This window comes from Giraffa tippelskirchi, chromosome 10 (genome assembly GCF_054371585.1).
Source record: "Giraffa tippelskirchi isolate mGirTip1 chromosome 10, T2T-mGirTip1v1.2.pri, whole genome shotgun sequence".
Lineage (NCBI taxonomy): Eukaryota > Metazoa > Chordata > Mammalia > Artiodactyla > Giraffidae > Giraffa > Giraffa tippelskirchi.
The window spans coordinates 9,247,177-9,265,450 of NC_137284.1; the positions used below are offsets into that span (position 1 = coordinate 9,247,177).

General features: G+C 39.4%; 1 protein-coding gene across 1 annotated transcript in view; it reads right to left on the minus strand.

Moving 5' to 3' along the window:
- Positions 1-18,274, minus strand: part of LOC145523073 (solute carrier family 22 member 10-like) — a 38,328-nt gene that overhangs the window by 10,688 nt on the left and 9,366 nt on the right. Inside the window, exons 3-4 of the mRNA XM_081532866.1 lie at positions 14,571-14,725; positions 14,304-14,472 (exon numbers count right to left, since the gene is read on the minus strand). Coding sequence (XP_081388992.1) covers positions 14,304-14,472; positions 14,571-14,725 — 324 coding nt within the window. The remainder of the gene's footprint in view (positions 1-14,303; positions 14,473-14,570; positions 14,726-18,274) is intronic.

Below are 18,274 nucleotides of genomic sequence, written 5' to 3' on the forward strand. Positions count from 1 at the left end.
ACCAGTATTCTTGCCTGGAAAATCCCATGGACAGAGGAGCCTGGTAGGCTACAGTCCAGGGGGTCACAAAGAGTCAGACATGACTGAGTGGCTTCACTTTTACTTTGGCTATTTTTGACATTTCTTTATTCTCTGCTGTTGTGGTTGCTGTTTTTATTATTATTATTATTTCTACTTAGTTTTTTTGGATTCTTTTTTAACCATACTTTTAATTTTTTAAACCTATCTCTAGTTTTACTTTGGTTTTCTGTTCTGTTTTGGGGGGGTTGGTTCTTTTTGTTTTGTGGGGATTCCTTTTTTTTTTAATATATATATGTGTGTATCTTTTATATACTTCTATATTATCTTTGCTTTTCTGTTCTTTTTTTTTTTTTATCATTTTCCCATGTTTGTTTTGTTTTCTTTGCTTTATTCTTCAGTTAGCACTCTGCTTTGGTTTTATTTTCTCTTTTGTATTTTTGTTAGTTTTGTCTTTTTATGTTTTTATTTTTTTAATTTAAATTTATTTATTTATCTATTTTTTACTTTACAATATTGTATTGGTTTTACCATACATTGACATGAATCCACCATGGGTATACATGTGTTCCCCTTCCTGAACCCCCCTCCCACCACCCTCCCCATCCCATCCCTCTGGGTCATTCCAGTGCACCAGCCCCTAGCACCCTGTATCATGCATCAAACCTTGACTGGTGATTTGTTTCACAAATGATAATTTACATGCTTCAGTGCCATTCTCCCATATCATCCCGCCCTCACCTTCTCCCATAGCATCCAAAATATAGTTCTATACATCTGTGCCTCTTTTCCTGTCATACTTAAACTGATGAAAGAAAATAATCTACAGCCCAGATTACTATACCCAGCAAGGATCTCATTCAAATGTGAAGGAGAAATCAAAAGCTTTACAGACAAGCAAAAGCTGAGAGAATTCAGCACCACCAAACCAGCTCTCCAGCAAATGCTAAAGGATCTTCTCTAGACAGGAAACACAGAAAGGGTGTATAATCTCGAACCCAAAACAATAAAGTAAATGGCAATGGGATCATACTTATCAATAATTACCTTAAATGTAAATGGGTTGAATACCCCAACCAAAAGACAAAGACTGGCTGAATGGATACAAAAACAAGACCCCTATATATGTTGTCTTCAAGAGACCCACCTCGAAACAAGGGACACATACAGACTGAAAGCGAAGGGCTGGAAAAAGATATTTCATGCAAATAGAGACCAAAAGAAAGCAGGAGTAGCAATAATCACATCAGATAAAATAGACTTTAAAACAAAGGCTGTGAAAAGAGACGAAGATGGACACTACATAATGAACAAAGGATAAATCCAAGAAGATATAACAATTATAAATATATATGCACCCAACATAGGAGCACCACAATATGTAAGGCAATTGTTAGTTTTGTTTTTAATTGGTTGATTTCATTTTGGGTTTCCTTTGTTTGTCTGGTTGCTCTCTTTTACTTTGCTTTCCTGGTTTTCTTTTGGTTTCTTGTGTGAGTATGTTTGTGTGTGTGTGTGTGTGTGTGTGTGTGTGTGTGTGCGTGTGCATGTGCACACGAACGTGCATACACATGCTTATATTTCCTTTGCTCTTGTTTCTATTTTTTAGATTTTGCTTTAACATTTGTTTGGGTTTCTTTTTTGTGCTTTGTTTTTTCTCTCTTTTCTTTTTTATCCCTTAGAAAGCATCACTACGAACAAAGCTAGTGGAGGTGACGGAATTCCAGTTGAGCTATTTCAAATCCTCAAAGGTGATGCTGTGAAAGTGCTACACTCGATATGCCAGCAAATTTGGAAAACTCAGCAGTGGCCACAAGACTGGAAAAGGTCAGTTTTCATTCCAATCCCAAAGAAAGGCAATGCCAAAGAATGCTCAAACTACCGCACAATTGCACTCATCTCACATGCTAGTAAAGTAATGCTCAAAATTCTCCAAGCCAGGCTTCAGCAATACGTGAACCGTGAACTTCCAGATGTTCAAGCTGGTTTTAGAAAAGGCAGAGGAACCAGAGATCAAATTGCCAATATCCGCTAGATCATCAAAAAAGCAAGAGAGTTCCAGAAAAACATCTATTTCTGCTTTATTGACTATGCCAAAGCCTTTGACTGTGTGGATCACAAGAAACTGTGGACAATTCTGAAAGAGATGGGAATACCAGACCATCTGGCCTGTCTCTTGAGAAACCTGTATGCAGGTCAGGAAGCAACAGTTAGAACTGGACATGGAACAACAGACTGGTTCCAAACAGGAAAAGGAGTACATCAAGGCTATATATTGTCACCCTGATTATTTAACTTATATGCAGAGTACATCATGAGAAATGCTGGGCTGGAAGAAACACAAGCTGGAATCAAGATTGCCGGGAGAAATATCAATAACCTCAGATATGCGGATGACACCACCCTTATGGCAGAGAGTGAAGAAGAACTAAAGAGCCTCTTGATGAAGGTGAAGGAGGAGAGTGAAAAAGTTGGCTTAAAGTTCAACGTTCAGAAAACTAAGATCATGGCATCTGGTCCCATCACTCCGTGGCAAATAGATGGGGAAACAGTGGAAACAGTGTCAGACTTTATTTTTGGGGGCTCCAGAATCACTGCTGATGGTGACTGCAGCCATGAAATTAAAAGACGCTTACTCCTTGGAAGGTTATGGTCAACCTAGATAGCATGTTTAAAAGCAGAGACATTACTTTGCCAACAAAAGTCCGTCTAGTCAAGGCTATGGTTTTTCCAGTGGTCATGTATGGATGTGAGAGTTGGACGGTGAAGAAAGCTGAGTGCCGCAGAATTGATGCTTTTGAACTGTGGTGTTGGAGAAGACTCTTGAGAGTCCCTTGGACTGCAAGGAGATCCAATCAATCCATCCTAAAAGAGATCAATCCTGGGTGTTCATTGGAAGGTCTGATGTTGAAGCTGAAACTCCAATACTTTGGGCACCTCATGCGAAGGGTTGACTCATTGAAAAAGACCCTAATGCTGGGTAGGATTGGGGGCGGGAGGAGAAGGGGACGACAGAGGATGAGATGGTTGGATGGCATCACCGACTCGATGGTCATGGGTTTGGGTAGACTCCGGGAGTTGGTGATGGACAGAGAGGCCTGGCGTGCTGCAGTTCATGGGGTCACAAAGAGTCGGACACAACTGAGCGACTGAACTGAACTGAACTGAACTATTACCATGATGAGTGGCTTGTGGGGTATTGATTCCCTGACTTGGAGTCTGGCCTGAGCCTCTAGGGTGGGAGCACCGAGTCCAGGACACTAAACAGAGGATTCCTGGCCCCAGGGACTATTAATCAGTGAGAGCTCCCATAAAGACCTCCATCCAAATCCAAGACCTAGTTCCACCCAACTGCCTGTAGCACCTAGTACTGCACGCCTCATGCCAAACAACAAGCAAGATAGGAACACAAACCAAATCATTAGCAGACAAGCTACCTAAAGTCCTACTAAGCCCACAGACATCCCAAAACACACCACTTTACACAACCCTCCCATCAGAGGGAAAAGATTCAGCTCCACCAGTCAGAATGCAGACACTTTTCCCTCTCTACACAAGCCACTGGACCAACCTCACCCACTTGGGGGAAAGACCAGAAGCAAGAAGAATTATAACCCTACAGCCTGGGGAAAGGAAAACTTAAACACAGAAAGTTAGAAAAAAATAAAAAAGACAGATAAGTATTGTGCAGAAGAAGGAGAAGGTAAAAACCCACAAGACCAAATAAACAAACAGAAAATAGAAAATCTACAAGAAAAAGAATTCAGAGTAAGCCCAAGGATACTGGAGTGGGTAGCCTATCCTTTCTCCAGGGGAACTTCCCAACCCAGGAATTGAACCAGGGTCTCCTGCATTGCAGGTAGATTCTTTACCAGCTGAGCTACCAGGGAAGCCCAATGATAGTAAAGATGATACAAAATCTCAGAAATGGAATGGAGCAAATATGAGAAACACTTAGTAAGGACCTAGAAGAAATAAAGAATAAAAAAACAGTGATGAACAACACAAAAACTGAATTTAAAATACTCTAGAAGGAATCAACAGCAGAATAACTGAATCAGAAGAATGAATAAGTGAGCTGGAAGATAGATTGGTGGAAATAACTGAAGCAGACTAGAATAAAAAAGAGACTTAAAATAATTGAGGACAGTCTCAGACACTTCTGAGACAATATTAATGCACACATTCAAATTATAGGGATCCCAGGAAAAAAAAAAAGAGAAAGGGGCTAAGAAAATATTTGAAGAGATTATAGTTGAAAACTACCCTAACAGGAGAAAGGAAATAGCCAATCAAGTCCAAGAAGCACAGAGAGTCTGATACAGGATAAACTCAGTGGAGAAACATGACAGACACATATTAATCAAATAAAAAAAATTAAACACAAAGATAAATATTAAAAACAGCAAGGGTAAAGCAACAAATACTATACAAAGGAATCCCCATATGGTTAAATCTGATCTTTCTGCAGAAACTCTGCAGGCCAGAAGGTAGTGGCAGAATATAATTAAAGTAATGAAAGGAAAAAAACCATAACCAAAAATACTTTACCCAGCAAGGATCTCATTCAAATTCAGTGGAGAAATAAAAAATTTTACAGACAAGTGAAAGTTAAGAGAATTCAGCAACACCAAACCAGCTTTACAACATACAATAAAGGAACTCCTCTAGGCAAGAAATATAAGAGACAGAAAAGACCTACAAAAACATATCCAAAAACAATTAAGAAAATGGTTATAAGAACATAAATATTAATAATTACCTTAAATGCACATAGATTAAAAGCTCCAACCAAAAAATACAGATTGACTGAATGAATAAAAAAATAAGACCCATATATAAGCTGTCTACAAGAGACCCAATTTAGACTGAAGGATATGTATAGACTGAAAGTGAGGGCATGGAAAAAGATAATGCAAACAAAAATCACAGGGAAGCTGGAGTAGCAATACTCATATCAGACAAAATAGACTTTAGAATAAGGACTATTATAAGAGGCAAAGAAGGACAGTACATAATGACCAAGGGATCAATCCAAGAAGATATAAGAATTGTAAATATTTATGTACCCAACACAGGAGCACCTCAATATATAAAGTAAATGCTAACAGCCATAAAAGGGGAAATCAACAGTAACACAATAACAGTGGGGGATTTTAACACCCTACTTACACCAATGAACAAATTATACAGAAAGAAAATTTATAAGGAAATGTAAGCCTTAGGTGACACGTGAGAACAGATGGACTTAATTGATATATACATGACATTCCATCCAAAACCAGCAGAATACACTTTCTTCTCAACTGCACGTGACTCTCCAGGATAGATCAGATCTTGAGTCACAAATCAAACCTCCATAAATTTAAGAAAATTGAAATCATATCAAGCATCTTTTCTGACCACAATGCTGAGATTAGATATCAATTACAGGGAAGAACTGTAAAAAACACAAACACATGGAGACTAAGCAATACACTTCTAAACAACCAAAAGATCACTAAAGGAACCAAAGGGAAAATAAAAAATACCTAGAAACAAATGACAACAAAAACACAGTGACTCAAAACCTATTGGGTGGTTTTGTTCAGTTGCTCAGTCATGTCTGACTCTTTGCGACCCCATGGACTGTAGCATGCCTGGCTTCCCTGTCCTTCACTATCCCCCGGAACTTGCTCAAACTGATGTCCATTGAGTCAGGATGCCATCCAACCATCTCGTCCTCTGTCCTTCGCTTTCAATCTTTCCCAGTATCAGGGCCTTTTCTAATGAGTCAGCTCTTTGCACCTGGTTGCCAAAGTATTAGAGCTTCAGCTTCACCATCAGTCCTTCCAATGGACATTCAGGACTGATTTCCTTTAGGATTTACTGATTTGATCTCCTTGCAGTCCAAAGGACTCTGAAGAGTCTTCAACAGCACCACAATTTAAAGGCATCAATTCTTTGGTGCTCAGCCTTTAATGGTCCATCTCTCACACCCATACATGACTGCTGGAAAAAGCATATCTTTGACTAGATGGACCTTTGTCAACAAAGTGCTGTCTCTGCTTTTCAATACACTGTTGAAGTTTGTCAAAGCTTTTCTTCCAAGGAGCAAGCCTCTTTTAATTTCATGGCTGCAGTCACCATGCACAGTGATTTTGGAGCCCTAGAAAATAAAGTCTGTCACTGTTTCCATTTTTTTCCCCATCTATTTGCCATGAAGTGATGGGATCAGATGCCATGATCTTAGTTTTTGTATGTTGAGGTTTTATATTTCTTTGGGGGTTGGGGGGAAGGATGTTTAATACTGTTGAGAATTTTGAGGGAGGGTTCCAGATGGAAAAACAAGCACCATTTCAGCAATGTCAAATTAAGGGCCAAGTCTAGTAATTCTCAATTATAGCGAGCAGACATTTCATAAGGCAAGCTTGTTAAAAATGCAGATTTCTGGGCTCATCGCTCTTAATCTAACTTGTCAGCTATAGTGTAGGCCCTAAGAATGTTGAGTTTTAAACCCGCTTTTAACTCTCCTCTTTCAAGAGGTTCTTTAGTTCCTCTTCATTTTCTGCCATTAGAGTGGTGTCTCCTGAATATCTAAGGTACTTGATATTTCTCCTGGTAATCTTGATTCCAGCTTGAGCTTCATCCAGCCCAGCATTTTGGGTGATGTCCTCTGCATATAAGTAAAATAAGCAGGGTGACAATATATAGTCTTGATGTACTCCTTTCCCAATTTGGAACCAGTCTGGTCTAGTTCTAACTGTTGCTTCTTGACCTGCATACAGGTTTCTCAGGAGGCAGGTAAGGTGGTCTGGTAGTCCCATTTCTTTAAGAATTTTCCACAGTATGTTGTGATCCACACAGTCAAAGGCTTTAGCCTTTGAAGTCAGTGAAGTAGAAGTAGACGCTTTTCTGGAATTCTCTTGCTTTTTCTATGATCCAGTGGATGTTGGCAATTTGATCTCTGGTTCCTCTGCCGTTTCTAAATCCAGCTTGAACATCTGGCAGTTCTTGGTTCAAGTACTGCTGCAGCCTAACTTGGAGAATTTTGAGCATTACTTTGCTACCGTGTGAGATGAGTGCAATTGTGCAGTAGTTTGAACATTCTTTGGCATTTCCTTTCTTTGGGATTGGAATGAAAACTGACCCTTTTCTAGTTCTGTGGCCACTGCTGAGTTTTCCAAATTTGCTGGCGTATTGAGTGTAGCACTTTCACGGCATCATCTTTTAGGATTTGAAACAGCCCAGCAGGAATTTCATCACCTCCACTAACTTTGTTCATAGTCATGCTTTGTAAGGCTCGCTTGACTTTGGACTCCAGGGTGTCTGGTTGGACAGACACTCATTCCAGGATGTGAGCGATCACACCGTCATGGTTATCTGGGTCAATAAGATCTTTTTTGTATAGTTCTTCTGTGTATTCTTGTCACCTCTTTTTAATATCTTCTGCTTCTTTTAGGTCCATACTCTTTCTGTCCTTTCTTGTGCTCATCTTTGCATGAAATGTTTTCCTGGTGTCTCCAATTTTCTTGAAATGTCTCTAGTTTTCCCATTTGTTTTCCTCTATTTCTTTGCACTGATCACTTAGAAAGGCTTTCTTATCTCTCCTTGCTATTTTTTGGTACTCTGCATTCAGATGGATATATCTTTCCTTTTCTCCTTTGCTTTTGCTTCTCTTCTTTTCTCATTATTTGTAAGGCCTCCTCAGATAATCATTTTACATTAGTGCATTTCTTTTTCTTGGGGATGGTTTTGATCAGTGCCTCCTTACAACCTCCTTCCATAGATCTTCTGGAACTCTGTCTATCAGATCTAATCCCTGTAATCTATTTGTCACTTCCACTGAATAATTGTAAGAGATTTGATTTAGGTCATACCTAAATGGCCTAGGGGTTTTCCCTACTTTCTTCTATTTAAATCTGAATTTTTCAATAAGGAATTCATGATCTGAGCCACAGTCAGCTCCCAGTCTTGTTTTTGCTGACTGTATACAGCTTCTCCATCTTTGCCTGCAAAGAATATAATCAACCTGATTTTGGTATTGACCATTGTGATGTCCATGTGTAGAGTCATCTCTTGTGTTGTTGGAAGAGGGTGTTTGCTATAATCAGTTCGTCCTCTTGGCCAAATTCTGTTAGCCTTTGCCCTGCTTCATTTTGTACTCCAGTGCCAAACTTGCATGTTTTTCCAGGTATCTCTTGACTTCCTATTTTTGCATTCTAGTCCCCTATGATGAAAAGGACATCTTTTTTTGATATTAGTTCTAGAAGGTCTAGTAGATTTTCATAGAATTGTTTGACCTCAGCTTCTTCAGCATTAGTGGTTGAGACATAGACTTGGATTACTGTGATATTGGATGGTTTGCCTTGGAAACAAACAGAGATCATTCTGTCATTTTTGAGATTGCACCCAAGTACTGTTTTTTGGACTCTTTTGTTGACTATGAGGGCTACTCCATTTTTTCCACAGTAGTAGATATAATGCTCATCTGAGTTAAATTTTGATGTTCACTCTTGCCATCTCCCATTTGACCGCTTCCAATTTACCTTGATTCATGGGCCTAACATTCCAGGTTCCTATGCAATATTGTTCTTTATAGCATTGGACTTTACTTTCACCACCAGACACATCCACAACTAGGCATTGTTTCCACTTTGGCTCAACCTCTTCATTCCTTCTGGAGCTATTTCTCCACTCTTCTCCAGCAGCATATTGTTCACCTACTGAGTTGGAGAGTTCAACTTTCAGTGTCATATCTTTTTGCCTTTTCATACTGTTCATGGGATTCTCAAGGCAAGAACGCTGAAGTACTTTGCCATTCCCTTCTCAGTGGACCACATTTTGTCAGAACTCTCACCAAGACTCACCCATCTTAGATGACCCTACATGGCAAGACTCATAGTTTCATTGAGTTAGATAAGGCTGTGATCCATGTGATCAATTTTGGTTAGTTTTCTGAGACTGTGGTTTTCATTCTGTCTGGGCTCTGATGGATGAGGATAAGAGGCTTGTGGAAGCTTCCTGATGGGAGGGACTGGCTGTGGGGAAATCTGGGTCTTGCATTCAAAACTGATAGAATGCAGAAAAGCAGTTCTGAGAGTAAAGTTTATAGCAGTAAAATTCTACCTCAAGAAACAAGAAAAATCTCAAATGAAGAACCTAATCTTACACCTAAAGCAATTAGAAAAAGAAGAATAAAAGGGGGCCAACGTTAGTAGAAGGAAAGAAATCATAAAACTCAGAGCAGAAATAAATGAAGAAAATAATAGTGAAGATCAATAAAACTAAAAGCTGCTTTTTGAGAAAATAAACAAAAAGGATAAACCATTATCCAGACTCATCAAGAAAACAGGAAGAAGACTCAAGTCAATAAAATTAGAAATGAAAAAGGATAAGTTATGAAAGATATCACAAATGTACAAAGGATCAAAAGAGACTACTATGAGCAACTATATGCCAATAAAATGGACAACCTGGAAGACACAGAAAAACTCTTAGAAAAGTACAACTTTCCAAGATGGAACTAGGAAGAAATAGATAATATAACAGACCAGTCACAAGCACTGAAATTGAAACTGTGATCAAAAATCTTCCAACAAACCAAAGTCCAGGACCAGATGGTTTCACTGGTGATTTCTATTATATCATATGTCTAGAGAAGAGCTAATGTCTATCCTTCTCAAACACTTTTAAAAAAATTTCAGAGAGAGGAACACTCACAAACTCATTCTACAAGGCCATCATCACCCAGATACCAAACCAGACAAAGATATCACAAAAAAAGGAGAGAGAGAGAAAATTACAGGGCAATATCACTGGTGAACATAGATGCAAAAATCCTCAACAAAATACTAGCAAAATTAATCTAACAGCACATTAAAAGGATCATACACTATGAACAAGTGGGGTTTATCCCAGGGACGCCAGAATGCTTATACAGAAATCAATCAATGTGATACACCATAGTCACAAATTAAGAGATAAAAGCCATAAGACAATTTCCACAGAAGCAGAAATTTTGACAAAATTCAACACCCGTTTGTGATTAACTTCCCAGAAAGTGAGCATAGAAGGAACCTACCTCAACATAATAAAGGCCATATAAGAAAAATCCACAGCACACATTATTTTCAATGGTAAAAAACTGAAAGCCTTTCCTCTAATACCAGGAACAAAATAAGGATGTCCACTCTAGACACTACTGTTCAACATAGTTTTGGAAGTCCTAGCCACAGCAAGGACATCATGTGAAATGCCTGGCTAGATGAACCACAAGCTGGAATCAAGATTGCCAGGAGAAATATCAATAACCTCAGGTATGCAGACGACACCACCCTAATGGCAGAAAGTGAAGAGGAACTAAAGAGCCTCTTGATGAAGGTGAAAGAGGAGAGTGAAAAAGCTGTCTTAAAACTCAACATTTAAAAAACGAAGATCATAGCATCTGGTCCCATCACCAGTCCCATTCTAAAAGAATAGGAAAAAATATTTTCAATAGGTCAGGTAGTTAATTAAATAAAAAAGAAACATTTTGTTCATTAAAAAAATATTTCAACACTGTTTATAATAGCCAGGACATGGAAGCAACCTAGATGTCCATCAACAGACAAATAGATAAGGAAGCTCTGGTACATATACACAATGGAATATTACTCAGCCATTAAAAAGAATACATTTGAATCAGTTCTATTGAGATGGATGAAATTGGAGCCCATTATACAGAGTGAAGTAAGCCAGAAAGAAAAACACCAATACAGTATACTAATGCATATATATGGAATTTGAAAGATAGCAACGATAACCCTATATGTGAGACAGAATAAGAGACACAGATGCATAGAACAGTCTTATGGACTCTGAGGGAGATGGTGAGGGTGGGACTTTCTGAGAGAATAGCATTGAAATATGTATATTATCATATGTGAAACAGAACACCATTCGAGGTTCGATGCATGAGACAAATGCTCAGGGCTGGGGCAATGGGATGACCCTGAGGGATGGGATGGGGAGGGAAGTGGGAGGGGGGTTCAGGATGGGGAACACATGTAAACCCATGGCTGATTCATGTCAATGTATGGTGAAAACCACTACAATATTGTGGAGTGATTGGCCCCCAACTAAAATAAATAAATTTATTTAAAAAAATTATTTAATGAAAGAGAGACTGCTCAACACATAATGTAAATCACCAAATATGCATGCCATTTTCCCACTGGAGAAATCATGCTACTATTTCGGCAAACTTCTCTCTGAATATATTTGCTCTCTCTTTATTCAATTTCATCTGTAACATAGAAAATCACTGAAAATGTACTGTAACCATATTAATTTCAAAGCCAATAAACTGATAGTATATCTTTTTTAAATATTTGAGACAATATTTGATATTAAGGAAAATAATTTTCAAATAACTCTATTACCTCTATACTAATAAGATGTACGAAGAAGGATGGCAAGAAAATACCTAAAACCACCTGGCCAAAAGTTTACTGTTACTCCCTATTCTTTTCTCTTGAGAAACCTGTATGCAGGTCAGGAAGCAACAGTCAGAACTGGACATGGAACAACAGACTGGTTCCAAATAGGAAAAGGAGTATGTCAAGGCTGTATATTGTCACCCTGCTTATTTAACTTATATGCAGAGTACATCATGAGAAATGCTGGGCTGGAAGAAACACAAGCTGGAATCAAGATTGCCGGGAGAAATATCAATAACCTCAGATATGCGGATGACACCACCCTTATGGCAGAAAGTGAAGAAGAACTAAAGAGCCTCTTGATGAAGGTGAAGGAGGAGAGTGAAAAAGTTGGCTTAAAGCTCAACGTTCAGAAAACTAAGATCATGGCATCTGGTCCCATCACTCCATGGGAAATAGATGGGGAAACAGTGGAAACAGTGTCAGACTTTACTTTTTTGGGCTCCAGAATCACTGCTGATGGTGACTGCAGCCATGAAATTAAAAGACGCTTACTCCTTGGAAGGAAGGTTATGGCCAACCTAGATAGCATGTTTAAAAGCAGAGACATTACTTTGCCAACAAAAGTCCGTCTAGTCAAGACTATGGTTTTTCCAGTGGTCATGTATGGATGTGAGAGTTGGACGGTGAAGAAAGCTGAGCGCCGCAGAATTGACGCTTTTGAACTGTGGTGTTGGAGAAGACTCTTGAGAGTTTCTTGGACTGCAAGGAGATCCAATCAATCCATCCTAAAAGAGATCAATCCTGGGTGTTCATTGGAAGGTCTGATGTTGACGCTGAAGCTCCAATACTTTGGCCACCTCATGTGAAGGGTTGACTCATTGGAAAAGACCCTAATGCTGGGTAGGATTGGGGGCGGGAGGAGAAGGGGACGACAGAGGATGAGATGGTTGGATGGCATTACCGACTCGATGAACATGGGTTTGGGTAGACTCCGGGAGTTGGTGATGGACAGAGAGGCCTGGCGTGCTGCAATTCATGGGGTCGCAGAGAGTCAGACACGACTGAGCGACTGAACTGAACTGATACTTTTCTCCAGTCAGTTTTCATTCCAATCCCGAAGAAGGTCAATGTCAAAGAATGTTCTAACTACCATACAGTTCCACTCATTTCACATGCTATCAAGGTAATGCTTCAAGTCCTTCAACCTAGGCTTCAGCTGTACGTGAATTGAGAACTTCGAAATGTATTTACAAGTTGGGTTTAGAAAAGGCAGAGGAAGCAGAGATCAAATTGCCAACATCCACTGGCTCGTAGAGAAAGCAAGGGAGTTCCAGAAAAACATCTATTTCTGCTTCATTTATGCTAAAGCCTTTGACTGTGAGGATCACAACGAACTGTGGAAATTTTTTAAAGAGATGGGAGTACTAGACCACCTTATCTGTCTCTGAGAAACCTGTATGCAGATCAAGAAGCAATAATTAGAACTGGACATGGAACAATGGACTGATTCAAAATTGGGAAAGGAGTATGTCAAGGCTGTATGTTGTCACCCTGCTTATTTAACTTCTGTGCTGAGTGCATCATGCAAAATGCCAGGCTGGGTAAAGCACAAGTTGAAATCAAGATTGCCAGGAGAGAGATCAAAACCTCACATATGCAGATGATACCACACTAACGGCAGAAAGTGAAGAGGAACTAAAGAGCCTCTTGTTGAGGGTGAAAGAGGAGAGTGAAAAACCTGGCTTGAAACTCAACTTTCAAAAAACTCTTGGTATAGGGTCTGGTTAGGCCACACATGATGCCTGCCTTACATTAAAGCTATTTACCACAGTTCCGTTAAATAGTGTGGAAGTCCTTTTGCAGTCTAACGTACATGTCTTATGATCAGGATAGTTTTTCCACCTTACCTAGTTACCTACGAGCAGGTAGGAAATACAGTGAATTGACCCTAAAATGTCCAATCTGTATTTACATATCTTGTCAGTGTTTTGATGTTGGTTTTCTAAAACAATCTGATCAATAAATCTTAACTAGACCTTAAAAAAATACTAAAATCATGTCATCTTGTCCCATCACTTCATGACAAATAGAAAGGGAAAAAGTGGAAGCCGTGACAGATTTTATTTTCTGGGGTTCCAAAATCACTGTGGACCTTTGACTGCAGCTGTGAAATTAAAAGATACTAGCTACTTGAAAGGAAAGCTATGACAAAGCTAGAGAGTATATTAAAAAGCAGAGACATCACTTTGCTGACAGAGGTCCATATAGTCAAAGTTATAGTTTTTCCAGTAATCAAGTGCGCATGTGAGAGTTGGACCATAAAGAATGCTGAGCACCAAAGGAATTGATGCTTTTTAACTGTGGTGCTGGAGAAGACTCTTGAGAGTCCCTTGGACAGCAAGATCAAGCCAGTCAATCGTAAAGGAAATCAACCCTAAATAGTCATTGAAAGGACTGATGCTGAAACTGAAGCTCCAATACTTTGGCCACATGATGTGGAGAAATGATTCATTGGAAAAGACTTGATACTCAGAAAGATTGAAGGCAAAAGGAGAAGGGGGAGGCAGAGGATAAGATGGTTAGATAGCATCTCTGACTTGATAGACATGAACTGGAGGAAACCCCAGAAGTTGGTGGAAGGCAAAGGAGCCTAGTATGCTAGAGTCCTTGAGGTTGCAGAGTCAGACATGACTTAGCAAATGAATGACAACAACAAATCAGCTCCTGGAATCTCAAATTGTATAGAATGAACAGATGAGAAACATGGGTTTTATATCCAAACAATAAGAAAGGGCCCAGGGAATAAGGAATTCAATATATTCCAATTCAATATGCATTTTCACCCCAGTTCCCTTAAGTCAGAGCGAGAGAGAAGACTTTTACCTTGAGGAGAGAAAGAAGACAAAGAAAGGTACAGACACCACCAGCTGCAGGGTGCGCCACTCTCGAAAGACAAAAGCCAGTCCTCCCAGCATCATCTGTCCAATACTAAGGGAACAGGTTATCAGTGTTATTACCAAGGCTTTTGACTGGGATCTGGTCCACTCTGTAACTGAAAGAAACACAATTGAGGTAGTAATGTTAGATGAAGAAATTTCAAGATCAAATTCAAGGTTTGGAAAATGGAGGAGATCAAAATTGTCAACTTACTGAGCATACTGTTATTTGATAGGATGACCACAGCAGAACAGCCTGACCAGAAGCGTAGCAAGCAGTAAACGAGGAAGGTGGGAGCAAAGGCTGCACAGGTCCCAGAGATGGCGAGCTGGAGCAAACAGCACCTGAGAATCAACTTCCGCCCAAACCTAAGAAACAGAAGGCAGTTAGAATATGAAAGCAATGATAATTGGGGGCAAAACAATAAGAAAGCAAAAGCATACACTGAAATGTAAAGAATGCTTTAACAAATGATTCTTTGTACCCGAACGCTTGAAAAATCAAGAGCTAAATCAACAATGGAAATCTCCTCAAATAACATTCCTTGTCTATAGTGTACACTAGCAGTACCGAAACTTCATCCTCCAGCCACTGATGGACTCTGTCATCTAGCATATAAAGAGAACTACAATGTTGGAAATTGTAACATACTGTAAGCACATGTGGGAGACCCAGGTTAGATCTCTGGGTGGGGAAGATCTCCTGGAGAAGGAAATGGCAACCCACTCCAGTGTTCTTGCCTGGAAAATCCCATGGATGGAGGAGCCTGGCAGGTTACAGTCCATGGGGTCGCAAAGAGTCGGACACGACTGAGCGACTTCACTTTCACTGCAAGCACATATTGTACTAACTTACGTATTTAACAAACTAGATAGTCTATCCGGTGTGTAGACCACAAGAGAGCTAAAAGTGTACTTGGGTCTCTAGGATCAGACAGATTAAAGCTACACTGATACAAAAGATTGGTGGGAAATGCAACAAAGTTGTAGGAGGTCTATGTAAGGATCACTCTTTGTTGAATTTGGATTTATTGGTCTCAAGCAATATGCTTTTCTAGAGCAGAATGTAAAAGCACTACAACACAGATAGAGGATATTATATAAATCTCCCAGAGAAAAGAACTATGTAAGATGGAGAATGAACAGGAAAAGATGAAGGACAAAGAAGGAAAAATAAATTTTCTGTTTCATTGAGAGTCATGAAAACAGAGTCTTATGGAGACATCTAGGACTAAATAGGATGTGCAAATCTATATATCCAGTAATAAAAACAGATAAACACATTTGGGGTCAGGAATTCCTCTGCAATATTTAAATGGAATTATTAAAGTATTCAAACAGTTCCTCCAAAAACAGAAAATGTGCAACATAGGAATAAACACATCAAATAATCATATATGTAATCATTATCATAAAGAAAATAATTTAGAAAACACAAAATGACTCGATAGACAGAAATTGTAGCAATCATATTAAACTAATTTCAACTGATAGAAATTACCAGAATGGGTTTCTTTGAAATCTTAATTTTTTGCTTTTCCTGCATCACAGGCATATTCTTTACCATCTGAGCCACCAGGGAAGCCCATGCTTCCCACAGTAGTACTTAAATTATTATAGGTTAAAACTAAATTGACAAAAAAGATATACAACACAAATAGTGATAATAATAAGCTGGAATATTTATATTAATATCAAATAAAATAAATTTCAAAGCAAAATACATTTCCAGAAATAATAATGTTTAAAATGTCAACTGTATCTATTTTTTTAAAAAATATTTTCTTTGATATAGACCATCTTTTAAAGTCTTTTATTGAATTTGTTAAAATATTGCTTCTATTTTATGTTTTGGTTTTTAGGCCTCAAATCATATGGGATCTTAATTTCCTGACCAGGGATCAAACCGACAACCCCTGCACTGGAAGATGAAGTCTTAACCACTGAGCTGCCAGGGAAGTCCTTATGCTACTTTCCCAATAGTACTCACTGAGGATCGTTCCATATATGGATATAGTTTTTTATGTGTTCAGGTGGGAGGGTGAGCTACACATCCTCTTGAACTACCATCTCACTCTTATTTCTGACTTTTACTTTTTTTTTTTTTTTTTATAAATTTATTTATTTTACTTGGGGGCTAATTACTTTACAATATTGTAATAGTTTTTGCCATACATTGACAAGAATCAGCCATGGGTTTACATGTGTTCCCCTTCCCGAACCCCCCACCCACCTCCCTCCCCCTCCCATCCCTCTGGATCATCCCACTGCCCCGGCCCCGAGCCCTTGTCACATGCATCGAACATGGAATGGTGCTCTGTTTCACATATGACAATACACATGTCTCAATGCCATTCTCCCAGAACGACCCACCCTCACCTTCTCCCTCAGAGTCCATAAAATTGTTCCATGACTTTTACTTTTTGTTATTCTAGTCATCCAAGTAAGTTTGAACTGGTTTCAATTTAGATTTTTTAAGTTGGAGTATAATTGACTTACAATGTTGTGTTAGTTTCTGCTGTACAGCAATGTGAGTCAGTTATACATATACATGTTGTTGTTGTTCAGTTACTAAGTCAAATTCAACTGTTTGTGACCCCATGGACTGCAGCACACCAGGCTTTCCTGTCCTTCATTAACTCCCAGAATTTGCTCAAACTCATGTCCATTGAGTCACTGATGCCATCCAACCATCTCAGCCTCTGTTACTCCCTTCTCCTGCCCTCAATCTTTTCCAGCATGAAAGTCTTTTCCAAAGAGTGAGCTCTTCGCATCAGGTGGCCAGTGTTGGAGCTTCAGCTTCAGCATTAGTCCTTCCAATGAATATTCAGGGTTGATTTCCTTTAGGATTGACTGGTTTGATCTCCTTGCTGTCCAAGGGACTCTATTCTTTTCTAGATTCTTTTCCCATATAGGTCATTACAGAATATTAAGTAGAGTTCCCCCTGCTATGGGTGTACATGTGTGTTAGTCACTCAGTTGTGTCCAACGCTTTGCAACCCCATGGATTGTAGCCCACCAAGCTCCTCTGTCCATGGGATTCTCCAGGCAAGAATACTGGAGTGGGTTGCCATTCCCTTCTCCAACTTCCTCTGCTATACAGTAGGTCTTTCAGTTCAGTTCAGTTCAGTCGCTCAATTGTGTCCAATTCCTTGTGACCCCAGGGACCAGAGCACACCAGGCCTCCCTGTCCAACTCCCAGAGTTTACTTAAACTCATGTCCATTGAGTCGGTGATGCCACCCAACCATCTCATTCTCTGTCGTCCCCTTCTCCTCCTGCCTTCAATCTTTTTCAGCATCAGGGTGTTTTCAAATGAGTCAACTCTTTGCATCAGGTGGCCAAAGTATTGGAGTTTCAGCTTCAACATCAGTCCTTCCAATGAACACCCAGGACTGATCTCCTTTAGGATGGACTGGTTGGATCTCCTTGCAGTCCAAGAAATTCTCAAGAGCCTTGTCCAACACCACAGTTCAAAAGCATCAATTCTTCGGTGCTCAGCTTTCTTTATAGTCCAACTCTCACAACCATACATGACTACTGGAAAAACCATAGCCTTGACGAGACAGACCTTTGTTGGCAAAGTAATGTCTCTGCTTTTTAATATGCTGTCTAAATTGGTCATAACTTTCTTTCCAAGGAGTAAGCATCTTTTAATGCCTGCAATCACCATCTGCAGTGATTTTGGAGCCCCCCAAAATAAAGTCTGACACTGTTTCCACTGTTTCCCCATCTATTTGTCATGACATGATGGGACCAGATGCCATGATCTTACTTTTCTGGATGTTGAGCTTTAAGCCAACTTTTTCACTCTCCTCTTTCACATTCATCAAGAGGCTCTTTCGTTCTTCTTCACTTCTGCCATAAGGGTGGTGTCATCTGCATATCTGAGGTTATTAATATTTCTCCTGGCAATCTT